Genomic DNA, 27,699 nt, shown 5'->3' on the forward strand with positions numbered 1-27,699 from the left:
AATGCTCCGCAGCAAGATTGTAACAGGCGCGCGTGGCAAAGTTCTAAGAACATTAGATCTGAGGGATGTGCCCCCTGCGGGCCAACGACTCACTAGGCAGTTTACCGGCGACGCCTCCGGCTTTCATCCATTAAGCGTCATACAGGTATCCTTTCCCACGGCCGGGTCACCTGGCTACAGTTGAGAGCTCAAGTAATTCCAGAATTCCTCCAGTCCTTATTCTATTTCATGGATTATTTTCCTTCTTTGCTTGTCCGAAGTAGTTGAGTTCTTGCCATTGGCAGCTGTACAATAAACAACCATGCATCATGCAGTGTAAATACTTATTTTGCGGCATTTCTAGCAAGCTGCAGCAGCAAGCAGCAGCAGCAAGCAGCAGCAGCAACCGCAGCAGCAAGCAGCAGCAAGCAGCAAGCAGCAGCAGCAAGCAGCAGCCAGCAGCAAGCAGCAGCGGCGGTGGCGGCGGCGGCGGCCGCAGCAGCAGCAGCAGCAGCCGCCTGACTGTAGCCCCAAGAGGTTAGAGACCTGAGTCCAGGGCCTCATTATCTGTTCCAATCGGGGTTGCCTGGTCGATCAGTCTGCGCTGGTCATCCTGGTTTGTGCTCTCGAAACAGTGGCTTCCCATTGGGAGGAAGGGGTTGGGTGTGGGTATGGGAGGTTGGGTTGGGGGTTTGGGTGGGTCATTATCATCATCGTCGTCATCAGTCCGACTACGCTCACTGCAGGAAAAAGGCTTCTTCCATGGCTCTCCAATCATTCCTGTCCTTTGCCAGCTGCGCCCACCTTATACCTGCAAACTTAATCTCATCCGCCCACCTAACCTTCTGCCAAACGTTGCCAGGTTCAGATTGGGTGGCTATGTGCCAATATATGCCTGGTGAACAGCAAGCTATTAACACAGACAGGTTGCGCAGAAATTGTTCATCCGGGCAGTGATTTTACTAGGTATAATGTTCGATACTTTTGATGGATCATGGAATTCGTTAGTAAATGTGGATTCACAATACGGGCCTCTTGCCGTTCCTTGGTCCGGGCGGCGTTCTGCTTTCGGTGCGTTAGGTATGCACACTGCCCGCGGACAATTGTCTGATGTTGGTGAACGTAGCACGGCGACAGGCCGTGCGTATGCCTAATGCACTTACAGCCGCTTGCTCCGACCTCCAGCATCACAGGTGCTGATAACAGGATTAGACATGCGCATCACCTTTCACTGTGCGACGTTCACCAACGTGGCAGCCAAGGATCCGGGGTCCGCCGTCAGAAAAAAAGGATATCGGAATTTCTCCTGGAACCCCTGGTGCGCAGATAACCGGGGCCAATGTACCCTGTCCAATCCACCACCGTGGGTACGTACCATTCAATCAGAGGCCAAAATCATCATCATCAACCGGGGCCAGGCCAGATACGGGCCAGGCGCGAACTTAAGGAACTGAAAGTAGAACGTCACGCGAAGACTGTTTCGCTACACAAAAACTGGTCTCCAGATTTTCTTTTTTGTAATTGTCGAGTTTAACGTCTCGAACCGACACATGGGGTATGAGGAACACCGTAGTGGAGGGCTGCAGAATAATTTAGCCCACATGGGGATCTTTAACATGCGCCACTTGTCACTGCAGCACACGGGTATTTTTGTATTACGCCTCCATCGAAATATGGCTGCCGCGGCAGGAATCGAACTGGCGACCTTGGTATCAGCAGACGACCGCCAAAGGCACTGCGGCGTCTCCGATATGGTGTTCATCGTGTAAACAGACCTTAACATAACGTAAGAGGAACAAAATTGGAGCCTTCCTCAACAGCCATGGATATCCGCATACCTAGTGTACTAAATTAAGCGAAAAATGGTTGCATTTGCGGCTTAAACGTGCTGTGCATCAAAAGAGGTGTTTAAAATAACTTCCTGTGAATTAAACATCAGGCCCCAGCAGCAAAACAGACAATTCCTTACCAGCATTTGTAACGGTGGCAAGCTGAGTGCGATTTGGTACGGGCCTCCTTACGCTCGAAATTGTTCATTAACTGAATTAAATATGCTGAGGATTTTTTTGTGAGAACATGAATGTGACCCCTATCTCGCGAAATTCAGTACATACAATTTTAACAGCTTTTCAGAGTATGTTGCACAGCTTGCGCGTTGCTTCCCGCGTTAAGGCTTCCAAGATGCCCGCAGCATCGAGCAGGCGTTTCCATTACGCTCGTCCAACCAGGATCAGTTGTAACGATACTCACGCATCGTAAAAACGAAGTGAGTACACAAAAAGAGACGCGACTACAGTGAGGAGAGCAATGGATTTGTCGTAATGTCTTCCCTTCTGCCGTAACATGGGCTTACGTTTTGCGCTGGTATATTTACAAATGCGACACCTACCCCAAACCCGATCTGCGCTGAATAATAATAATAATTGTTTTTTTGTGGGAAAGTAACTGTCTCATATATAGTTGGACACCTGAGCCGCGCCGTAGGGAAGGAATAAAGGAGGGAGTGAAAGAAGAAATGAGTAGGTGCCGTAGTGGAGGGCTCCGGAATAATTTCGACCACCTAGGGTTCTTTAACGTGCACTGACATCGCACAGCACACGGGCGCCATAGCGTTTTTCCTCCATGAAAACGCAGCCGCCGCGGTCGGGTTCGAACCCGGGAACTCCGGATCAGTAGTCGAGCGCCCTAACCACGGAGCCACCGCGGCGGGCATCTGCACTGAAGGAGTAGGTGATTTGTGGTCAACCGTCTTTGGTTGTCGTTGGTCTCGCAAGGTTAATGACTCACTCCCATAAAGAGGGATCAGCTCAGAATCCGGCGAAGGCCAAGAAGTGCGTAAAAAGTGTACCTTATATCATTTAAAGGAAATTTGAGTTTTTAGAGATGAACACATCGCGGAACGTCGCAAACCTTGTCTTCCTCATCTTTGGGTGAATCATGAGCGTGACGTTAAAAAATACAAACACTCATCGAACTGTTCGCTTATGCTGTTGAATGTAAGTAAATAAATGTTATTTGACTCATTCATTCGTTGTGCTTACCCAAATGAAGCTTCAGAATTTGCATACGCTCGGAGTGCCTTGTGCGTGTCAGTGAATGGAACGAGGATAACGCTACGAACGAGGATGAGCGCAGTGTAGGTCGTAATTTCTAATCTGTAGCATATTTCCTTGCCATGAGATGCCTAGCATTTCCTGTATACTGAGAAAGAATTTGATATACACACACACACACACACACACACACACACACACACACACACACACACACACACACACACACACACACACACACACACACACACACACACACACACACACACACACACACACACACACACACACACACACACACACACACACACACACACACACACACACACACACACACACACACACACACACACACACACACACACACACATACTATATATATATATATATATATATATATATATATATATATATATATATATATAGCAAGCGGCTTTTTTAGGGGGAGGGGCAAAATTCTGTAACATATACTATTGTTTCTGGTATACAGTCTGCGAGTTATACATGCTAAAAAATTTATATTTTGCGCTTTGCGGACCATCTGTATATATGCACTGCACAGCATTTTTTCTTTTTCAGCATCGCTGAATGTGGCACAAATTTCGCGAAGCTTACTCTATTGCCACGTTTTGTGATACTTGAACTGCGCCAAATATAATTTTATGTGCTGTTCGCACGCCTGATTCTGATAGCGTATGTAACGAGTGCGGAAAGTCTAGTATTTGTTTTTCTTATCAGCCGTCTCCAGACTCATACATTCCAGAACCCAGTTATGCGTTGTCTTTATTATCCGTCACAATATTCAAATGTGTGCCAGCTCAACGCGGATCTCAACCATATATATTGGAAATGCCCTTTTGCCCCCCTGGAGGGAAAACATTCTGTCGCTTGACCAATGGGAGGCTCTCCTATTCAGCACCGATCTGATGATTCAGACAAAGGTCGTACAACTGGCCGAAGACGCCGCCACAAACCAGGACATTCTGGCTGTCGTTTAGGCGAGGGGCCTAAAGCCTTTCAAACTGTTGGAAATAAAAGTTTTACAATCCATATGCAGCCAAAATTGTGCGTTGCGGACTATACACTGCGTGCGGACTGTATACCGGATATTACGGTAAGGCGATAAAAATGCAACGAATTCCACTACAGTAGTACACGAGTTGTCGCCGAATTTCGCGTTACACTGCCGCGACCTGGATGCTATTTGACCACGAAAATCCTCGCAGTCGCCGACGGCAACAGATGGCACAGATCCTTGACAGTAACCTCGACTCGCAGACAATCAGTCGTAATTACACCAGCGGTAGTCCCATCGAGAAGGCTTCCCAAATATTCCGCCATGGGGGTACCAGCTGAGAACCACTTACCATGACATGGCTCTACACACCGGGAATCAAATCACGAACGCCACAGCTCGCGGTCATAAATCCAAGCGGTAGTCGACGAAGTGGGAACCTATCCTGTAATGCAAACGTACTACGGAGACATACTTGAGCCCCTCAGGGACATCAGGAAGCGCTTTCCTACCTGCCATGCAAAACTTCGAAGGATCACTTAAGCTCCGCCCTAAGGGTATAACGCGGTAGCGCAATCGGTTAATTACCATATATGCAAACGGTCGTTCTCTACTTTCCATCCAAAAATACCTGGGCATTGAATACCTGGGCAATCAAGAGCTTGCGATTTTTCACTCACAACACCGAAAACACGAACATCGGCACTGGATTTTCGGGTGAACGGGGCCTTTACCGCTATCGCGTTAAGAGCTGATGATGCTGACGCTAAACTGCTATAGAGACAAAGAGCTGTTTACCCCAGGCCCTCGCCGGAAATATCGCTCCCGCCTCCAACCATAGGGCTTTCAGATCACGAAAGCTCGCGTGGCTTCCAAAGCACCTACCCTCTGTTTCTGTGGACACCACGCTAAGGGATTCTGAATCAATAGCGCAGAATTCAACACGGACAATGTTCGTTGAGTATTAAGGGTTGAGGGCTCCTCACAGTGGCGAATCGCCAAAGCCTTTGACGACGAACCTTTCTGCGCTGCGTCCCGGTTTAGGGCTATGCCGCTCACAGAAGGACGAGATATGGGCCTTGTGGTTCGATCGCTACAGGTTCAGCAGCCCCGAGGAGCTCGACTATCGCTGAACAATGAATTGGTCAAGCAGCCTCAAATGCTACTTGATGTCCTGTCGGCGTCTTCTCAACGTGTTTTCCTTCCCTCAAGTAGAAGAGCCTCTCAAGGAAAGTGATTCGATCGTCCTAGTAATCACGAAGATCCCGTCATTGAAATGTTTGTTAAAAATCGTAAAAATATGAGACAAAAGATGGCTAGATAATACGCCAAAAAACCTCAGTCAAGTAACACTGAGAATAAGCTAAATGTATTCTCCGTAGCGATGTTCTAAAAACCGTCTCGTCTCGTATCAGTTTCGACAGCACAGAGAATTTGCCACATCATCAGACAGGAAGTATCCGAGACCAATAATAGCTCATCAAAACTTGTTTTTCTTAAGATCACCTTGCGTTCGCTCTAAAAGTGGTTCGATGAGAAGATTTTAACAGATTTTAGAGTTTCGTCAAAATGCCGAAAACGCCGGTCACACGGCTATTTACAGATGTGCGCACATTGCAATACAGTAAGGTTTAGCTGCTTTGCGTGACCATGCTTGTGACGCAGTCCGGGCCTACGACATACTAAAGTGCACAAGCACCTGGCTCAAAAACAAGGATCCATGACAAACAGACACTTTATTGTAAACCGAAAGAAAAAAAGCACTTCACACAAACTAGGCCTCTGCCTGGGTCTCCTCGAATTCCTCCTCGTCCTCAGGGGTGGCCTCCTGGTACTGTTGGTATTCTGACACCAGTTCGTTCAAGTTGGACTCGGCCTCGGTGAACTCCAACTCGTCCATGCCCTCTCCGGTGTACCAGTGCAGAAAGGCCTTGCGGCGAAACATAGCTGCAAAAAAAATAATATATCAAGCAGGCGGGGTCACACTCCTAGAACTGTCCCCGAAAATGCGCTGTACCTGAAAATCAACAGCAATGGGTACCTACAATGAAAACATGTGCTTTTAAGAAACACTTTCAAATCAAACACGATGGTCACCTGTAAACTGCTCGGAGATCCGCTTGAAAAGCTCTTGAATGGCTGTGCTGTTCCCAATGAAAGTAGCAGACATCTTCAGACCTCGAGGCGGTATGTCACAGACAGCTGTCTTTACGTTGTTCGGGATCCATTCAACGAAGTAACTCGAGTCCTTGTTCTGGATGTTGAGCATCTGGTCATCGACTTCCCGCATGCTCATTCGGCCTCTGAAGACTGCAGCAACTGTCAGGTAACGACCGTGGCGGGGGTCGCAAGCAGCCATCATGTTTTTGGCATCGAACATCTCTTGCGTCAGCTCCGGCACAGTCAGAGCCCGGTACTGCTGGCAGTCGCGGGACGTGAGTGGAGCAAAGCCAGTCATGAAGAAGTGGAGGCGAGGGAAGGGCACCATGTTAACGGCCAGCTTGCGAAGATCAGCATTCAGCTGCCCAGGAAATCTGTGAGGAATGAGACGGTGCTTGATTAGAAGCCCGCTTAATTCACAAGGGGAGAGAGAATTTACAGATGTATGTCGGGCGCTCTTGTTTGGGAGCAGTCAGAATAAGATTGTGGTAAGATTATGGAGCAGCTACAATGGTCAGTGGAGGCATCTTGTAGAATGTCGCGATTGTTGCCGCTGTTCATTCAAAGCTTTTGAATATCGGGTCATCAAATTTGAAATTCAGTTCTCTTCATGCCAGTGCAGACAACGAAGCCCAATGAAAGAACGAACTCATGGAAATTTCAGAAGTGACATAGTTTACACTTTGCCAGTCTGTTCTAGAGAACATTGAAACTGCATGCCTGTTATTTGCCTCAGCCAAATTACAACGGCGGAGAAACAAACCAGCTCTAGTAAGATAACAAGATTTCTTCTGTTGCTGTTTCGATTCATTGGCAAAATCACAAAAAATAAAAATGGATTCTTCACATGGTCGCTGCTTCGTATCCAACTTCAATGTTTATACAAATTACTACATTAGGAGAAAATCGATGGGTATTAACTTCAACGGTCTGCCGGTTGTCGTGGCACTTTAAAATTATGTGATCGTTCTCCAGGCCCTAAAACACCATCCCCCAACAATGGCAACCAGTATTCCATACTGACTGCTCAGCAGACTAATGTGGTACTCTGCTCCCAACTTCCTCAGAGAAAGTGCCACTATTTATCGAAAAACTTCCATACCAAAACGTGGGAATTTGTATTCCCTTTTCCCGAAGAGAAAACGGGGATAACTGATTTCGCTGTACGCGAGGCTTTATATGTAGGTCCTGTACGCTAGGATTAAGGAGCTGAACGAGATAAATGTGCGCTTTATAAAGGAGAAACAGTTCAAAAAGCATTCTCCACTGACGCACACCTAAATTATTTCCAAGAGATTTGAGATGTTTCCTTTTTGAACACAGTAGTTTTTCATCATTTACAGCGCCAGGCCTTAATTTACCTTTTCGCCTCATGAGTTTCTGAGGTACAGTGGTTAAACACGGCCATTTTATTCCCAATGTGTGCAATCGCATGCCATAGATTAGGCGCCGCTCCATTATTGCCGACGACAGCCGCCTTCTCGTTATTGCTGCCGTTGCCAAATTCACTTTCCTTGAAGTGCTTTTCAAAGCTTCCTTGAGCAGCTGCTTGCCTGGCTATAGCAGGTGCGGTGTTTGTTAGTTTTTATGCGGACGGTGAGGGTGCTTTTATTTGCTTTCTTGCTCGTCATTGTATTTTCTTAAAATATTGCCACCACATGCACTTTATACATGGAGATTAGCTGTAGTGTATTACTCTAAATATTTTGTAAAAGACCTTGGCGACCGCAGTCTTTGCAGTGCTTGTTCCATAATTAACCGATCACTACCGTCGGAACTAACAATTCGGCGGATGGTGTCGACCTCTTTGGGCTCTTTATGAACATGCATGAGGCGCTTAAGTGACCCCTTGAATGAAGCTGCGAAATACTTACCTCAGGCATGTGGTCACACCAGACATCGTTGCAGAAACCAAGTGGTTAAGGTCTCCGTAGGTGGGAGTCGTGAGCTTAAGCGTCCGGAAGCAGATGTCGTAGAGTGCTTCGTTGTCGATGCAGTAGGTCTCGTCGGTGTTCTCCACAAGCTGATGCACTGACAAAGTAGCATTGTAGGGCTCGACGACAGTGTCCGAAACCTAGTGGTAGCCGCAGGAAGAGAATGAGAACTTTGTGCATAACGACTAATCAAAATTCAAGGAAGACGCCTTATAAAGCAAGACCAAAATGTCATGTTTGATTTGCTTCAAAGATGCTGAAGTTGGCTCCTGCAGATAATGTCACACACCTTTGGAGAGGGCACTACACTGTAGGTGTTCATGATGCGATCGGGGTACTCTTCACGGATCTTCGAGATGAGCAGTGTGCCCATGCCAGATCCAGTACCACCGCCCAGGGAGTGGGTCAGCTGGAATCCCTGCAGGCAGTCACAGGATTCCGCTTCCTTGCGCACAACGTCGAGCACCGAGTCCACCAGTTCAGCACCCTCGGTGTAGTGGCCCTTGGCCCAATTGTTGCCAGCGCCACTCTGACCTGAAGGGGCGGGTTGTGAAAGGCGTATGTATACTTGCACAAACTGTATCCTGAAGAAAATCAGTACTGGAATATGCAATAAAGGAAAGCCACTCAGAGATAGAGAACTCCACCGAGGCACTCCTTGTAAAAATAGAGGGTGATGGCTGCGTTGTGAGTAGACGCATGGCCTGGACAAGATTATCATTCGTCATCATTTGCAAAACGCGGCACCTACAAAGCCATAACCTTCATCGCCTTCTCGGTGTGGCGGAGATCTCGGAAGGTTATTTTGAAATAAGAGATGCTTTTCGGGATTTGATAAAAGAAATTAATGTTGTCGCACGAAGGGGTAGCATATCTGTAGGGGACCACGAGATTCCGATTCGCATCTGTCTAGGGTCAGATTTGAAATTTTTGCTTGTTGTTCAGGGTCTTCAGTCTGCTGCATCACACTATCCTTGTCCATTTTGTCGAGCAAACCCACAGACAAGGTGTTCAGTTCTGACAAGTAACAGGAGCTTTAATGAGCCTCCTTTGATCCGCACTCTTGAGAACATGAAAGCTGATTGCTGCGCAGAGGCGAACGGGATGAAAAACGTGCCATTGTTTAACTTCGACTCTGATTTAATAATTCCTGATGTATTGCACATGAAGTTAAGAATAGTTAACCGCCTTGTAGATGGATTGCTTTCAGAAGCAGAAGACAGAGATTACCGTGAAAAAGTCCGCCACCCACGTTGCATGACCATACACGTTCAGGACATCGTTGACGCCGTAAATAACTGTGGGATTAAATTTCACGTCTGGGAAACCAATGAAGGAAACAAGGGAAAAACATTCATGTCGGTATCGGGGGGGATTGTGAGCGCCTGCTAAAGGCTTCGCCTGAAAAACTGGCCGGGAAATTGCACCCTCATACAGAGGAAAAAACTTTGCTCCTTTGAAAGCTTATGCGGAAAATTTTGTACCACCTGGAAAATGATGTTGAAGGTCGCAGCATAGAAAGAGAAACCTCACAATTCTTTCACACGTTCTTAGAATTAGGAGCCCAAGGTTGCAAAGCCTATGGTGGCGATAGAGTTAAGCCATACATTCATATTCTCGCGCACCACGCTTCCACAAAGCACGAAAGGTTCAAGTGCCAAGGGTTAGAGGAAAAAAACGACGTGCTAAAGCATCTACACCATGAGAAGTCTAACATGTGGAATGCACCCGCTGACGCTCTCAAGCTGGCGAAAAGGCTTGAAGTGAGCGAGAATATCAGACTAAGCCGTGCATATAAAAAGCGGGACCAAGAGTATTGGTTTGAGGGACTTATTCAAGAGACACGGGCGAAGAGGCTACGCTGTGCAGATGAAAAAGTGAGCGAAGGAAACTGTCTACAAAATGTGGACGACATGGATGCAGGAGAATTGCGCACGGAGCTTCGGGCTATGGGAATGTCGACGAAAGTCAAATCAATAGAAAAACTTCGCAACCTTGTAAGGAAAGAAAGAGAAAAGCAATGATTGTAGCCATAGGAGGAGATAACAGTTATGTGATGAGATGTGCCTTTTAGTTTTGCGTGTTTCCTCCTATATTTATAGTGCTGTGTTGTACCTCTAGTTTAGAAAGTGCATCACTGCTTGAAGATGAAGAGTACTGTTCCTGATGCCTTATGTAACCTGCTTCTAAAGGAGTGTTCGGTGTGTACTAAAATAGTGTATTTGTATTATGCGACTGTTTACCTGCCATATAAGCCCTGAGCAATTTTTGGTGTAATATAAATGTGATATGTGTGTTTGGTAAGTATTGCCGTTGTCACTTTTAAAATGATCTTTTGGCTTGTCTTTTGCGTAAGAAAATTCTTTTATGTAAACAAACCATGGATAACCGATTTATAACGCAATCAGTACAGCAAGAAAAAGTTCTTGGGGGGGGGGGGGTGCTTTGAAAATGAACATGCACCACACGCCTTTAAGTTCTACGGGGCAGCAGGGAAAAACTTTTGCAGCGAATTTAAGAAAACTGATTGGTCGTATCGGGCATAGATCATATAATACTGGCATCAAGTGCACAATGCGCACAAACAGGCTCGAGAAAAGTGACGACAGCAGAACTACGCACATTCAATGCCATCGTTTATGTTCATTTGTATGTCCTTCTTTGCTGACTCATTTTGTTTGGCAACCAAATAAAAGTTTGCCTTGTTCTTTATTCTTTTCGCAAAGTATTGCTTCTTTTGTATGCCATGTTGCTGTGAAGTGTGTTTAGTTATATTCATATTCGTTACGTTTGGAGTGCATCGTTCTGGTTGTACATGTAACATGAACACAAGGTAATGACGCTATGTGATTCTGACTGTACACATTTTGTTTCCAAATGTTGTATAAAAAGTGTATAATAAAATATTTTATGTCGGCACTATAGCCCTTGTCCTTGCCTTTTTGCGGGGAAGTTATAACCCCTTCCGCACCAGCTATCAGATAGTGTGACAAGTGCAAGTTTATTGACAGCGACACCATGAAAATAGACCTATTACATTTGCTCGATTTCGTCCCCAAAGGTGCAAAGGAGAAAAGAAATATAACCTCCAGTCCTTCGAATATTACTGTAAACGTAACAGATCACTTCCCATGAGTGTTATCGTTACGAAGGCTTCCCCTTCATTCATGGTAATTTGCTGACATTGTGCTTTCCGCTACGTGCTATAATGACATCCCCGCCTATTTGATATTCTCATGAACTTTGTAACATAGAATGCAATTCGTGACTTTTTTATTGGTATACATTCCTTTTTAGCGTCTGGTTATTTTTGTTGCGCTCTACCTCTCTATTACAATTGTGTTTGGTTTGATTTACCAAAGGTTGCTGCTTCCAAAGTAAGCGATAGTATTGTTCAGTGCAGTATAATTAGTTTTTCACCTGACCACAGAAATCAAAGCTGCTGCAGGCTGAGTAACCTGGGAACTGGGAAACGATACAATGAAATAATACAAATTAGGTTCCATTACAGGCTATGAGGGACAGCGCACTGGAGCGCTTCGAACTAATTCGACCCCCCGGGGGTAAACAGCCGGAGCGTTGTTGCATTTCGCGTACGCTGAAATGTGGGCATAGCGGCTGGGTCCTGAGCCGGCCTTATATCACCCGGCACCCTGTGCAAGACTTTGCCACCCCTCTCTCTCTCTTTGAATGTATTTGTGGGGGTGTTTCTTTTGATTTTTATTGGCCGTTCTAACGGGGGGCACTTCTAGTTTTCATTCTTTTAACAGTCTTCATGTAGTATTTGTACTGGCGTGGGCAGGACACTTAGTTGTTTTTTATTTTTCTTCCTCCTCTAATTTATACCCCTTGACATCCTTTGATCTTGCTATTGGCGGTCAATTTTTTACACGTTTTCATAGCATTTTGAAGAAGATGAATCTTAAAAGCATGCTGCTTGCGATAACGCAACTCATCTATTATACTGGTGAAAAAGAAAAATTTATTGCTTAAAATGATTACAGCCCGGCCTCAAAGCACATATGCAAACGTTCTTCAAAGGAGGCTGTCAAGACAGTCGCTTCAGACGATTGATATGACATCGCGACTAACCCTGCTAATCCGTGGTTAACCCTCTTGCACCTGGCGGCCCCTTGCGATGTCACTCTGGGAGGTGCGGGAGAATTAATGCGATATCATGACAATCGGCCGACGAAGCAGCGTAGCGGCTGGCAGCGTCGCAAATTGCGACAGCCACCATATTTGCCATTTATATATACCGTTATGAAATGCTTATTTGATGACGTTCATGTAAAAGCGCTTTTTCGTAGCCCAGAAGTGGACACAATTAAATTCACCAATTTGTTTGCAAAAATGGAAAAAAGATGGCGGTATCTTGCGGTATCTTTAAAAGCGAAGTTTCGTACCTCAAAAGCGAAGCCTCACTTTTTCAGTTGTGTTACACAGGATGGATCCCGGCAATACATCATGCATGCATATTACAGAAGTCAGAATGAAAGAACAGCAAAAAAAGTCGCCAATAGCTGCAACAATAAAAGTATAAATAGTGATCATGCGTGAAATTTTTCATTCATACATTCATACTAATATATTTTCTATAGAAACGAGCACATTTATTAAAATTAGTTGACCAAAACAAAAGGTTCTGAACCCAGGTTAGAACTCTAAGTGCAAACTCGAGTCACCATATTCGGACAACGCTAGAGTCACTAATTTGAAAGCATTACAGGTGAACGTGACAGTAACAACCTGAACGTCTATCTAGACGCTATTTGCTTCTAGACTCCAAATTCTGTGTTCTACCCGACAACAGCTGAACAGCTTCAGAATGTTTCTGAGTGAAGCTATATCAAATTTTCTTAAATAAGTATTAAAAGAATAAACTTAAACATTTATATCCGCGAATACTTTTTGATGTTGGCCGTTTGAATGCCGCTACGCTCTTTAAAAGTAACAAGAATAGCTAAAATTCAGGCGAGCTAGCTCTCATACCCTAATATATCATGATCACACGCCCCAATAAACTTGTTAGATAATAGCAAAGGGCTGACAATTTGCAAAGTTGCTCCACGACAAGCATATATGAACAGCCGCGAATATTTTATGTAGCTGCGTTAATGCATGGTCATCGTAACAACCTTCTTTATTTAAAGCTCCGGTCGAGACACTGGGTTCGAGCTCTGACATGTGTTCTTGTCTGCAAGGCAAAAGTCACCCGATAAAAAGGTAAGCGTCAATATGGACGCAACTTCAGCAGTCCGAACCATTTCTGCAGTGTAGCTCGCTACCGGGCGCCATCTTTCATATTTTAGGCAATATCAGGTTCCAATTAAAAGGCCTCAGGAAGCCTCTTGATCAAAGCTATGCCAGATCGTTGCACACCATTTTAAACACCATATATTTGGGTACCTAAAGCCCGGAAGAATTTTCGATATCTATTCGTGTTAAGGTGCTATACAGTTTCAAAGTCTGGAAAAATGCCAAAACTTTGGCCCCCTCCCGTAGGCAGCATCGTATAATATTCAAACGCGCTGGGAAGCTCGTGTATTAATAGTACAGGACAGAAACTTCGGCACATTCCTCAGCTAAGTGTATATTACACAAATCCCCGAAGCATTTTTGTAGGTGATTTTGTTCACGTTTTACGATTTTTTTTGTACCCCTTCCCATTCAGTTACGCTCCCTGTCGCCGCCACTGCCGGTAGATGGCACAAGTAGTAGATGTCCCAGAAAGCTGGGCATGAAAGAAAGTCATGCCCTGGGCGGAAAAAACAATACTTATGCTGCGTGGTGGAGGTAGCGAGAAGAGAGATAAACAACGCTCAACACAGTTGAAGTTAACAGCTTGCGGAAGTTCCCGATAATGCGACGGGTGAAAGAAGTTGAAAATATATGTTCACGTCTGCAAACAATTCAACAAGTCATGGCTCGCATTGTACTCAGCTACAGAACACAATCTCTCCAGAGAGTCCCTATGTAAAACGGGTGACAAATGACATGAACACAGGGGAGGGAGAACCGCCAGCTGTGCTCATATCCTGTGTTATATCTGTCTGTAATATTTTGTTTTATGCCGGATTGTCCCCGCAGACGGCCGCCTCCCTTCCTTGTGTAATGCGCCACCTATGTGTTTTGCTGAGTGATGTGGTGTTGTGTCAAAGGCGGATGGAATTTTTTGTAGCGAGAGCTACGCTAGGCTATAGCCAGCGGCCCATTTCGGGTAAGCGTGTCTAGTCACTACTGCGCATGAGCCACTAGTTGCACCGAGCCATAGGTGTTCCGCCGCTGCGTCGCGCCACAGCTTTCCTTAAATTCGATTTTCAAGTTTTCTTTTTTCTTGTTTCCATCCCGCCTTTATCCATTCGATCTAGTGTCCACCGAGACATATGAGACAGTTGCTGCTCCATTTACTTTCCTCAAAACCAAAAAAAAAATGAGCCGCCGGCGCTCATTTCGTGCATTGGTGTTGACAACGTAGAGGCCGTTCATTTTTACGAAAGAAAAGGCGCACAACTGGCTCCCTGGGTCAGTGGACACCTCACTTTCGCTTTCATGTAACGTGGCGTTGGCATGTAACTGCAAAAAATGAATGTGGATTAGCTCAGTTAATCTAGGGTATACAAAGCGAAAGGTGTCGGCGTTCACTGTGTTCTTTGCGTTGATAATGTTCTAGACGACGATGGAGTTGTACAAAGGAAGACGCATAACTGGCTGCCTGGATATGCGGACGCCTCATTCGTGATTTGATGCACGTGGCAGTGGTGGGAGAAAGATGTGGCCTGAATGCAATAGCGCTGACAGCGTTGTGGCTGACATGCGGCACTGCAGCAATAGCTAGGCTGCTGCGTTCGTTTGCTGATCAAGATCTCGCGATCAACCATTAACTGCGTGCCACCTCCCAGGGTGGAGGGGAGGGCGCGCTGCCTATCCAGTGTGGGGAACGCAATCAAAGCAGTCTTTTGCAGTTGGAAACCAGCGCCACGTGCATGAAAGCGAGATTTAGGTCTCCACTACCCACGGAGCCGGTTGTGCGCCGCGGTGGCTCAGTAGTTAGGGCGCTCGGCTACTGATCCGGAGTTCCCGGGTTCGAACCCGACCTCGGCGGCTGCGTTTTTATGGTGGAAAAACGCTAAGGCGCCCGCGTCTTGTGCCATGTCAGTGCACGTGAAAGATCCCCCAAGTGGTCGAAATTATTCCGGAGCCCTCCACTACGGCACCTCTTTCTTCTTTCACACCCTCGTTTATCCCTTCCCTTACGACTCGGTTCAGGTGTCCAACGATATACGGGACAGATACTGCGCAATTTCCTTTCCCCAAAAACCAATTATTACATTTATTATTACGCCTTTCCTTTCGTGAAAATGAGCGGCCCTTTCAAAGTTGTAAACGCCAATGAACTATGAACACCGTCGGCTGACTAGTTTTGTTTGGTTTTGGAGGAAAGGAAATGACACAGTAACCGTCGCACATATCTCGGTGGACACCCGAACCGCGCCGTAAAGGAAGCGATAAAGGAGGGAGGGAAAGAAAAAAAGAGAAAACTGAAAATTGAAAGTTGGATTTTGAGGAAAGGCGTGGCGCTGAGCAGCGGCGGACACCTGTGGCTCGATGCTACTACTGGCGCATGCTCAGTAGTGACTAGGGAGCGAGAAAGAGAGAAATATGCACGGTGAGCCGCGCGTTGTGACGTTATGTGCTTCCTCGTAGCACCGCCACGGCGAAATCGCAAGTTTGCGGCCAGTAAAGCCTTCACTTTAAAACCCCATTTGATTGCCTTCCGAACTTTGAATATGCAGCGCGTTCACCCTGCCTCTGTGGCAGGTTGCAGTTGATGATCGCGAGAGGTTGATCACCCAATGAACGCTGCGGCCTATTACTGCAGTGCCGCGTGTCTACCTTGAAGTTATCAGTGCTAATGTATGCAGAGACCCGCCGCGATGACTCAGTGGTTAGGGCGCTCAGCTACTGCTCCGGAGTTCCCGGGTTCGAACCCGACCGTGGCGGCTGCGTTTTTACTGAGGCAAAACGCTAAGGCGCCCGTAGGCTGTGCGATTTCAGTGCACGATCCCCAGGTGGTCGAAATTATTCCGGAGCCCTCCACTACGGCACCTCTTTCTTCCTTTCTTCTTCACTCCCACCCTTATTCCTTCCCTTACAGCGCGGTTCAGGTGTCCAACGATATATGAGACAGATACTGCGCCATTTTCTTTCCCCAAAAACCAATTATTATTAATGTATGCAGCCCACATGCCTTCACCATCGTCACGTACTTCGAAGGGCGAGTGAAGCGTCCACTGACCCGGGGAGCCAGTTTACGCACTTCCTTAAGCGTCTAGAACGGTGTCCACGTCAATGAACACATTGAACGCCGACAGCTTTTGCCATGTATATCATCGATTCCAATTCATTTTATTTTCGAAATGGCCCATGTGTTCCCTCTCTCGTAATATGCTCTTTTCATGGCGCACTACATTCTTGATGAACCACCAAGCTTGCGTCTCAATCTTGGTGGCCTAGGTTTCGCAAGGAACTGGTGAGAATGTCCATAGATCAAACTCGAATTTCTTGATTGCGTGGCTGTATTAAACTGACTGCCACACGGACTGGATCATACTGAGCGAGGATTCGCTGTGCGCACAGAGATGTGGGTACAAATTTAGCCAGTTGTGCGCTTTAAAGATTAGTCTATACTGTGCGCTCTTGTGGGTGTGTTTATGTAGTAGGTTTTAAGCCGAGAAGCCCCTTACCGAACACAAAGTTATCCGGCCGGAAGAGTGGTCCAAACGGTCCCGAGCGGACGGCGTCAATGGTTCCCGGCTCCAAGTCAACCAGGATGGCCCGAGGCACGTATTTACCTCCTCAAACAAAAAACAAATATACCTTAGCGGCAACAAAGATACCGTGCAGTTATTACAAGTACCTGCGTCACAACAAAGCCAGTGAAAGAAATGAAAATGGTGCGCGCCAACTGTAGGTGTCATAGCAAATAAAAGCGGCACTACTTGGTCCTTGCGCCACCTCCCGGCCTTTAAACAGCAGATCCAGTTATATTTAAAAATAAAATATTTAAATATCTTTCAGCAGAAAAACAGAAGGTGAAATGTTGATAGATAAATTGAGATGGATCAAAATGATGTCACTACATTAACGTCCTGTTGCGACTCCTGTTTCAATTCTGTTTCGTATTACTAAACTTACGGTGTCCTATATGGGATTAACATTCCGAATACTGTACATGGGCTGTCATCAACGCAGTAGTGCCGGCCTCTGAATAAATTTGCACCACCTCGGGTTACTTTACGCGCAATAAGATCGCAGAACACACGGCTCTTTATGATCTCGCCTCCATAGAAATGCGTTCGCCGAATCATGGATGTCATGATCGAGCCCCTTCTAAATGAAGCACAGCGGCGGTATTAGCAAACATAGAGTTAAAAACTCCTTACAAACTCACTGCAGCAAGAGGAAACGTAGTAGAGGGGAGACGTACTATGTCCTCGTCAACCCTGACGAGGGAATTCAGAAACCGGGTTCGAACCCGACCGCTGCGGCTGCGTTTTTATGGAGGAAAAACGCTAAGGCGCCCGTGTGCTGCGCGATGTCAGTGCACGTTAAAGATCCCCAGGTGGTCGAAATTATTCCGGAGCCCTCCACTACGGCACCTCTCTCTTCCTTTCTTCTTTCACTCCCACCTTTATCCCTTCCCTTGCGGCGCGGTTCAAGTGTCCGCTGATATATGAGACACTGCGCCATTTCGTTCCCCCAAAACCAATTATTATTATTATTAAAAACTCATTCGCGTTGTGAACATTCATTGCCTATGAGAAAAAAGCCTTTGGTCAAGAACCCTCAAGCTAATCCCTGCGGGACTTGTGGCAATGCAACCTGAAAAGCTGCAATCGCCTAACATAACATGCCGCAAGCAGAAGAGGTCACTAGACGTTGCACTTTGACCTAACTAGATTTCCGCGATCGGTTGTAGAATTTAAAGCTTGAAGAGCAAAGGCCGGCCGTTGAAGAAGCTCCATTGACAGGCCTAACAGCACAAACAGCTCTATTAAGGCAGGACCGAGAATAAGGGACAACCATACACACAGCGTTCGGTTTTGTCTTTCTCTTGCTGTTTCTGTTGAAGTCATGTGCCAAACGGCCCGGCAAATTTCCGTAATGCTTAGCAGTGCGAAAAAGCCGCAAGGCAAGATCAACTCGACGGGGAAGCTTCAAAGTGAAATTATCAACCGAAATACAGCCAGACGCGTACCGGAGGCCTCATTGTAGTAGACATTGATGCGCTCCAACTGGAGGTCCGAATCGCCATGGTACGCCCCGCTTGGATCGATGCCATGCTCATCGGAAATCACCTCCCAAAACTGCAGACGGGAAAAGATTTCAGTAATCAGAGTGGCGTCACATCGTGCAGTGGCGGCAGTCAAGCATATTTAGAGGCTGTAATTCACAGCGAAAGCAACATAACTGCTACAGTTCCACTTGTCAACTGGTTTTTGTAGTCAACTCGTCCACTGCCATCGATTCTCACCCGCCATGTGTCTTGCTGATGGCGGAAACCCGGCAGGGCCTAAGATCACTTGAGGCCTTTGAATTGCATCATACGCGAAAACTAGGTCCTGCGAAAAAAAATTCCGGCAGTCATTTGCCATAAAACTGTTCCATGTCACCTCTCCGCCAAGACCGATTGTCTCGAATTTTTTTACAACGGGGAATAAAGTCTGAGCTATATGCCATAAAACAACAACAATATCTCAACGCTCTCAAAGCGCGAGCAGTAATTAAAAGGTCAGAGCGAAAGGAGTGGTCAAGAACAAGAGATTCGATGAGCATTAGCTAGGGCTCAACATTGTCCAACGCAAAGAGGCCACAACTTAGAACGAAAGCAGTACGTCTGGTAAAAGCCACGACTGCTTCACAGGCAATTGCTTTCGCCCGTATCCTGAAACGAGATTCTAGTACGTGGCGTTTAGGACGCAGCGTAATCACCAACGTAAAACGCGCCGGGACCGGCACTGGGACCGAATGGCAACCGCGATCCCCTGAGCCGTGAAATAACCCACGAGGCAGTAGAGGTGGCTTACCTTCGCCCCAATCTGGTTGCCACACTGGCCTGTCTGGATGTGGACTATCTCGCGCATGTTCGATGCCACTCCGAGACTCAGCTGTCAAGATGCCGACTGCCTGCCCGGGTCAAGGGTCCAGGTATTTGTAGCCTTGCGCCGCATCAACGCTCACTTCTTCCTCAACTCTGTTCCTGTGTGTACGCGTGTCGACTCAATAGCGCAAAAAGTAGTGCCGCAGCCTGTTCCTGCCATGGTAAATGCGCTTCAGAGCTTATATATAAGGCCTTCAGTTCACGTACAGGATGCCGTGTAAAGGATTTGCGCCGTACAACGCGAACTATTTTTCGTTTCGCAAAGCTTCCGGCACAACGGGGTTCTCTCAACTGGCTGCAGGGGCAAACTCGGCCTCTTCTACTTTCTTTTCTCGGTGCTCGAAATTGGTTTCGCTCGAAAGAACTAACGTGCATTCTGCAGCATAATTTTTTCACTTTTCTAACCTTTCGATTTGTGCGCGTGCGGTCGGTTCTAAAGTTTGAATGTTACCGACCGATTTGGAAAACTTTATTTCATTATCATCTGCAGCAGCAGCAGCCTGACTGTAGCCCCAAGAGGTTAGAGACCTGAGTCAAGGGCCTCATTATCTGTTCCAATCGGGGTTGCCTGTTCGGTCAGCCTGCGTTGGTCATCCTGGTTTGTGCTCTCGAAACAGTGGCTTCCCATTGGGAGGAAGGGGTTGGGTGTGTGTATGGGAGGTTGGGTTGGGGGTTTGGGTGGGTCATTATCATCATCGTCATCATCAGCCCGACTACGCTCACTTCAGGGCAAAGGCTTCTCCCATGGCTCTCCAGTTATTCCTGTCCTTTGCCAGCTGCGCCCACCTTATGCCTGCAAACCTCTTAATCTCATCCGCCCGCCTAACCTTCTGCCAAACGTTGTCAGGTTCAGATTGGGTGGCTATGTGCCAATATATTCCTGGTGAACAGCAAGCTATTAACGCTGACAATTTGCGCACAAATTGTTCATCCTTGCAGTGATTTTACTAGGTATAATGATCGATACTTTTGATGGATCATGGGATTCTTTAGTAAATGTGGATTCACAATACGGGCCTCTTGCCGTTCCTTGGTCCGGGCGGTGTTCTGCTTTCGGTGCGTTAGGTATGCACACTGCCCGCGGACAATTGTCTGATGTTGGTGAACGTAGCACGGCGACAGGCCGTGCGTATGCCTAATCCAATTACAGCCGCTTGCTCCGACCTCCAGCATCACAGGTGCTGATAACAGGATTAGACATGCGCATCACATTTCACTGTGCGACGTTCACCAACATGGCAGCCAAGGATCCGGGGTCCGCCGTCTGAAAAAAGGATATCGGAATTTCTGCTGGAACCCCTGGTGCGCAGATAACCGGGGCCAATGTACCCTGTCCAATCCCCCACCGTGGGTACGTACCATTCAACCAGAGGCCAAAATCATCATCATCATCATGATCATCATCAACCGGGGCTAGGCCAGATACGGGCCAGGCGCGAACTTAACGAACTGAAAGTAGAACGTCACGCGAAGCCTGTTTCGCGACACAAAAACTGGTCTTTTTAATTGGTTTTGGGAGAAAGGAAATGGCGCAGTATCTGTCTCATATATCGTTGGACACCTGAACCGCGCTGTAAGGGAACGGATAAAGGGGGGAGTGAAAGAAGAAAGGAAGAAAGAGGTGCCGTAGTGGAGGGCTCTGGAATAATTTCGACCACATGGGGATCTTTAACGTGCACTGACATCGCACAGCACACGGGCGCCTTAGCGTTTTTCCTCCATAAAAACTAGTCTCCAGATTTTCTTTTTTGTAATTGTCGAGTTTAACGTATCGAACCGACACATGGGGTATGAGGAACACCGTAGTGAAGGGCTGCAGAATAATTTAGCCCAAATGGGGATCTTTAACATGCGCCACTTGTCGCTGCAGAACACGGGTATTTTTGTATTACGCCTCCATCGAAATATGGCCGCCGCGGCAGGAATCGAACTGGGGACCTTGGCATCAGCAGACGACCGCCAAAGGCACTGCGGCGTCTCCGATATGGGGTTCATCGTGTAAACAGACCTTAACATAACGTAAGAGGAACAAAATTGGAGCCTTCCTCAATAGCCATGGATATCCGCATACCTAGTGTACAAAATTAAGCGAAAATGGTTGCATTTGCGCCTTCCCCGTGCTGTGCATCAAAACAGGTGTTTAAAAGAACTTCCTGTGAATTAAACATCAGGCCCCAGCAGCAAAACAGACAATTCCTTACCAGCATTTGTAACGGTGGCAAGCTGAGTGCGATTTGGTACGGGCCTCCTTACGCTCGAAATTGTTCATTAACAGGATTAAATATGCTGATGATTTTTTTGTGAGAACATGACTGTGACCCCTATCTCGCGAAATTCAGTACATACAATTTTAACGGCTATTCAGAGTATGTTGCACAGCTTGCGCGTTGCTTCCCGCGTGAAGGCTTCCAAGATGCCCGCGGCATCGAGCAGGCGTTTCCATTACGCTCGTCCAACCAGGATCAGTTGTAACGATACTCACGCATTGTAAAAACGAAGTGAGTACACAAAAAGGCGCGACTACAGTGAGGAGAGCAATGGATTTGTCGTAATGTCTTCCTTTCTGCTGTAACATGGGCTTACGTTTTGCGCTGGTATATTTACAAATGTTACACATACCCCAAACCCGATCTGCGCTGAATAATAATAATAATTGGTTTTTTGGGGGAAAGGAAATGGCGCAGTATCTGTCTCATATATCGTTGGGTACCTGATCCGCGCCGTAAGGGAAGGAATAAAGGAGGAAGTGAAAGAAGAAATGAATAGGTGCCGTAGTGGAGGGCTCCGGAATAATTTCGACCACCTGGGGTTCTTTAACGTGCACTGACATCGCACAGCACACGGGCGCCTTAGCGTTTTTCCTCCATGAAAACGCAGCCGCCGCGGTCGGGTTCGAACCCGGGAACTCCGGATCAGTAGTCGAGCGCCCTAACCACGGAGCCACCGCGGCGGGCATCTGCACTGAAGGAGTAGGTGATTTGTGGTCAACCGTCTTTGGTTGTCGTTGGTCTCGCAAGGTTAATGACTCACTCCCATAAAGAGGGATCAGCTCAGAATCCGGCGAAGGCCAAGAAGTGCGTAAAAAGTGTACCTTATATCATTTAAAGGAAATTTGAGTTTTTAGAGATGAACACATCGCGGAACGTCGCAAACCTTGTCTTCCTCATCTTTGGGTGAATCATGAGCCTGCCGTTAAAAAATATAAACACTCATCGAACCGTTCGTTTATGCGGCTGAATGTAAGTAAATAAATGTTATTTGACTCATTCATTCGTTGTGCTTACCCAAATGAAGCTTTAGAATTTGCATACGCTCGGAGTGCCTTGTGCGTGTCAGTGAATGGAACGAGGAAAACGCTACGAACGAGGATGATGAGCGCAGTGTAGGTCGTAATTTCTAATGTGTAGCATATTTCCTTGCCATGAGATGCCTAGCATTTCCTGTATACTGAGAAAGACCTCGTAGACAGACCGCGCTGAAACCCAAGCAACCAGTGTCCACGCCAAAGGACTTTCCACCGCTAGTGCCTCATCAAGATCGCCAGCGAGCCTGGACCAAACCCACCAGTACACCCCAAACCTCACAGCGGGAGGAAGAGATAGCTCTCCTGCGGGAAGAGGTAAGGCATCTTAGGGCAGCCATTAATTCTATCCATCCTACCGTTTCTCCACCCACTCCTTCACCAACACCCCAAACCTATTCACCTACACCCCAACCCTCCACACCCCCTCCACAAAAGAAACGCAGACCAGAAGACATTCCAGACATGGATTCTAAATTACAAACCTTTGCCCAACAGCTCGAAGCCAGTATTCTGGCTCAGACTCAAAATTACATTGAAGCCGCCATCACTAAGCTTACAGAAACTATTATCAGTCAAGTAACCACTGCCATTCTCCAACAAATTCCACAAATAATTGCTGGAATTTCTTCACATCTCCCAGCTAGCAACCCCATAGCTGCTCCCATCCTCCCCCCCCCCACCCTCCAGCATGGCCCAGTTGACGGGCAATAATCTCCAATTAAGCATCCTACAATGGAACTGCAGGGGGTTTCGTCGCAAACGAGACCCCCTGCAGCAGCTCCTCTCTGCTTCCTCCACACCCCCTGATATAGTAGCACTTCAGGATGCTGGCACAAATTCATCGCTGCCAGGATACGCTCTGGTACCCTCTGACACCACTCCAAACCCCAGGGTTACCACGTATCTCCAACATTTTGTACCATACACTTGTCATGTACTAACCTCGCCGGTAGCTCACACATTCCTAGAATTAATCCCCTCCACTCACAGATCTCATCCCCTCTTCATCCTCAACTGTTACCTCCTTCCGAGGCAACCGGTCTCAGATTTAATCTCTCTAATTAAAGCCGCCTCCAACTCTGCAAAAAGGAACCCCCTCATTATATTAGGGGATTTCAACTGTGCACATGTAGACTGGGGGTACACCCGCACTAACAAGAGAGGAGCGGAATTGCGCAACACCCTTCAGATGCACGGCCTGTCCATATATAATGATCTGAGCACACCTACAAGAATTGGCAATAGTGTCACTGTCGACACAAGCCCAGATCTTACTTTTGGTCGCAACCTTCCCACACCGGTGTGGACAAACACAAATGAGGCCCTGGGCAGTGATCATTATATCATAACTATACAGCTTGATTTCGCCAAAAAAGCTAAAAACTATCGTGTTCGAATTACCAACTGGGATAATCTTCGGAAGCACAGAGAGGCCAAAACATTAGAATCCCCATTTAACCTCCACACATGGATGACAGAGCTGAAACACGATGTCCAGGCATTCACGCAAACATTAGACGCCACCCCCGAGACTCCCGTTGCAGACAGTCGCTTAGCGCACCTACTCCAAGCTCAGAACAGTATCCTCACACGCAGGAAAGCCCAGAAGCAAAATCGGAAACTTAAGCTAAAATTAGCGCAACTACAGAAACAAATAGAAGAGCACAGTGCCGCACTCAGTAAATCTAACTGGCACCAATTATGTGACGGATTACGCGGTAATCTCTCCTCCACCAGGGCCTGGCATCTTCTACGGCATATGATAGACCCCACTGAATCTAAAAAGCAAACACGGCTTACACTCAAAAGACTTACCCATAAAAATCGTCAAAATCATCAAGCACTGTTACGCCAACTACAATCAACTTATACCACTGTGGGCCAAGCTGTATCATATCCCGACTATGTAGGCCCCGATCAACCCTCCTTCGACGCCCCCATTATGGAGGTTGAAGTCAGAGCAGCCCTTATCAAGCTCCGAAACTCAACCCCTGGGGAGGACCAAATCACAAATGTCATGCTCAGAAATCTAGATGACCGTTCAATTTCCCTTCTCACCGACTACTTCAATGAGTGCTGGGAAATGGGGGCGCTACCCGCTGAATGAAAGCACGGGAAAATAATTTTCATTCCTAAACCAAATAAGCCCATTAACGCCCAAAACCTCCGTCCCATTTCGCTGACTTCGTGCTTGGGAAAACTCTTTGAGCATGTCATCCTCACCCGTCTCACACAACACATGGAATCCCATGGACTATATCCCCATACTATGGTAGGATTTCGAGCCCACCTCTCGGCACAGGACGCCTTACTGCAGATTTCACACGCTATCCTCAATGACATGTTACATCACACCAGAGCAATCCTGGCAGTCGATCTCACCAAAGCATTCGACAAAGTTACGCACAGCGCCATCCTGCGGGGCATCCAAGAGCTGCAGTTGGGGCCTAAGACCTACAACTATATTCGGGCCTTCTTAAACGGTCGCACAGCCTCACTGCATATAGATGATATCCAGACCCCCCCTTCACACTTGGTAATGTTGGTACCCCGCAAGGAGCGGTGTTATCTCCCTTCCTCTTCAACCTCACCCTCATCCCCCTGGCCAAGGCTCTCAGCAGCATTCCGCACTTAGGACACACACTTTACGCGGATGATATAACGGTTTGGACCACATACGGCTCGGATGGCGACATAGAATCGACCCCCACAAAGTCGGCACTCCTCATAATCCGCCCGCGGCGCGTCCCTACCTCCCCCATCACGATCTACCTGCATGACACTCCCATACCGCAAACACCTACCCTCCGCATTCTTGGCCTGCATTTACAGGACACGGGGGAAAACAACCTTACCCTGAAAGCACTAAAACAGTCCACTTACTCCGTCATCCATCTTCTTAGAAGGGTTTCACATTCACGAGCCGGTCTAGACGAAGCAGACAATCTCAAGGTGCTGCATGCCTTTGTGCTTAGCCGCATTCTTTGCGCCACTCCTTACCTGAACCTCTCCTGTGCGGATAAAGACAAGATCAATGCTCTAATCCGCATGGCTACCAAAGCAGCGCTAAACCTACCAAAGAGCACTAGCACGGACAGGCTCTTCAAATTAGGAATGCACAACACTATACAAGAACTTATAGATGCACATCGCTACACACAGTACCTTCGTCTGGCTGGCACGGAAACCGGACGATATATACTGGATTCTCTGGGAATTCGCATACCGGCCCACACGACAGACTTCATCTCTCTCCCTCGCGCCATACACACCGCGCTTATCCTGAAACCCCTTCCTAAGAATGTCCACGCTGAATACAATCAATCCCGCCGCGTCGCGCGAGCCAAAGCTCTTCATAAAGAATATGGCACTTCAGAGGATGTGCGCTGGGTGGACGCCGCATGTGGTCCAGACCGTTCAGTAGCTGTGGCTTACCATCCAGCAGCCCCCCCCCCCCATTTACCCATTTCATAGACCCCCCTTGTACCCCGGAAGAAGCAGAGGAAGCAGCTATAGCAATAGCCATTGCCCAAACCAATGCGGCTTATCTACTTAGCGATTCCAAAACAGCCGTTCTTAACTTCGCCCGCGGACGCGTCCATCCCCCCGCGTGGCAGATATTGAGAATGTGCAACCTAAATCCCGATAGGCGTATTGAGCTCGTGTGGGTGCCGGCTCACTCTGGCAATCCCGGAAATGAGGCCGCCGATAACATAGCCCGAGGACTTATTTGCCGGGCAAATGGCGACCCCAGCCGGGATTTCTCGAGGGAGCGGGCACACACGTTTTCAGAATTAACTCAACAAGCACGCCTTGCCCGTCGACTCTATCCCCCTCCCGACCCCCGCCTATCCCACTCCCAACAAATCCTCTGGAGGCGACTCCAGACCCGAACTCTTCCTACCCCTCAGCGTCTGTCCTACTTCCGCCATGTTTCCCCAGAGTGCACTCTCTGCGGAGCTCCGCACGCCACCCTGGACCACATCCTCTTCGGCTGCCCTGCCGATCCTCCCCCGCAGGGACAGCCCGCCATCGGTACATGGGAGGAATGGGAGGCCCTCCTTGCGTCGCAGAACCCGGACACGCAACTTCGCTGTGTGAACCGGGGTGCCAGTGCCATGGCCCTACGTGGCCTGGACACATGCGCGTAATGTGAGGGCTGTGCGGTGGCCCTGAGACCTTGCACGGTCCAAACTCGCTTGCTTAATAAAGTTTTCCATCCATCCATGAGAAAGAGTTTGATTTATATATATATATATATATATATATATATATATATATATATATATATATATATATATATATATATATATATATATATATATATATATATATATATATATATATATATATATATATATATATATATATAGCAAGCGGCTTTTTTAGGGGGAGGGGCAGAAATTCTGTAACATATACTATTGTTTCTTGTATACCGTCTGCGAATTATACATGCTAAAAAATTTATATTTTGCGCTTTGCGGACCATCTGTATATATGCACTGCACAGCATTTTTTTCTTTTTCAGCATCGCTGAATGTGGCACAAAGTTCGCGAAGCTTACTCTATTGCCACGTTTTGTGATACTTGAACTGCGCCAAATATAATTTTATGTGCTGTTCGCACGCCTGATTCTGATAGTGTATGTAACGAGTGCGGAAAGTCTAGTATTTTTTTCCTTGTCAGCCGTCTCCAGACTCATACATTCCAGAACCCAGTTATGTGTAGTCTTTATTATCCGTCACAATATTCAAATGTGTGCAAGCTCAACGCGGATCTCAACCATATATATTGGAAATGCCCTTTTTCCCCCCAGGAGGGAAAAAAATTCTCTCGCTTGACCAATGGGAGGCTCTCCTATTCAGCACCGATCTGATGATTCAGACAAAGGTCGTACAACTGGCCGAAGACGCCGCCACAAGCTAGGACATTCTGGCTGTCGTTTAGGCAAGGGGACAAAAGCCTCTCAAACTGTTGGAAATAAAAGTTTTACAATCCATATGCAGCCAAAATTGTGCGTTGCGGACTATACACTGCGTGCGGACTGTATACCGGATATTACGGTAAGGCGATAAAAATGCAACGAGTTC

General features: G+C 47.1%; 2 protein-coding genes across 2 annotated transcripts; one reads left to right on the plus strand and one right to left on the minus strand.

Moving 5' to 3' along the window:
- Positions 1 to 5,813: 5,813 nt before the first annotated feature.
- Positions 5,814 to 19,341, minus strand: LOC144114001 (tubulin beta-4 chain-like). The gene is made up of 7 exons (XM_077647423.1): positions 19,232 to 19,341; positions 18,403 to 18,511; positions 16,889 to 16,999; positions 8,431 to 8,675; positions 8,082 to 8,281; positions 6,145 to 6,581; positions 5,814 to 5,994 (listed from the first exon to the last, which is right to left on the minus strand). Exons 1-7 carry the CDS (start codon positions 19,286 to 19,288, stop codon positions 5,822 to 5,824), a joined length of 1,332 nt encoding a protein of 443 aa, XP_077503549.1. The 5' UTR covers positions 19,289 to 19,341; the 3' UTR covers positions 5,814 to 5,821.
- On the plus strand, positions 19,321 to 26,818 carry LOC144114369 (uncharacterized). Its single transcript, XM_077648053.1, has 3 exons — positions 19,321 to 19,352; positions 22,800 to 22,924; positions 26,552 to 26,818. Exons 1-3 carry the CDS (start codon positions 19,321 to 19,323, stop codon positions 26,758 to 26,760), a joined length of 366 nt encoding a protein of 121 aa, XP_077504179.1. The 3' UTR covers positions 26,761 to 26,818.
- The last annotated feature ends 881 nt before the right edge of the window (positions 26,819 to 27,699 follow it).

The sequence above is a fragment of the Amblyomma americanum genome, chromosome 1 (genome assembly GCF_052857255.1).
Source record: "Amblyomma americanum isolate KBUSLIRL-KWMA chromosome 1, ASM5285725v1, whole genome shotgun sequence".
Classification (NCBI taxonomy): Eukaryota; Metazoa; Arthropoda; class Arachnida; order Ixodida; family Ixodidae; genus Amblyomma; species Amblyomma americanum.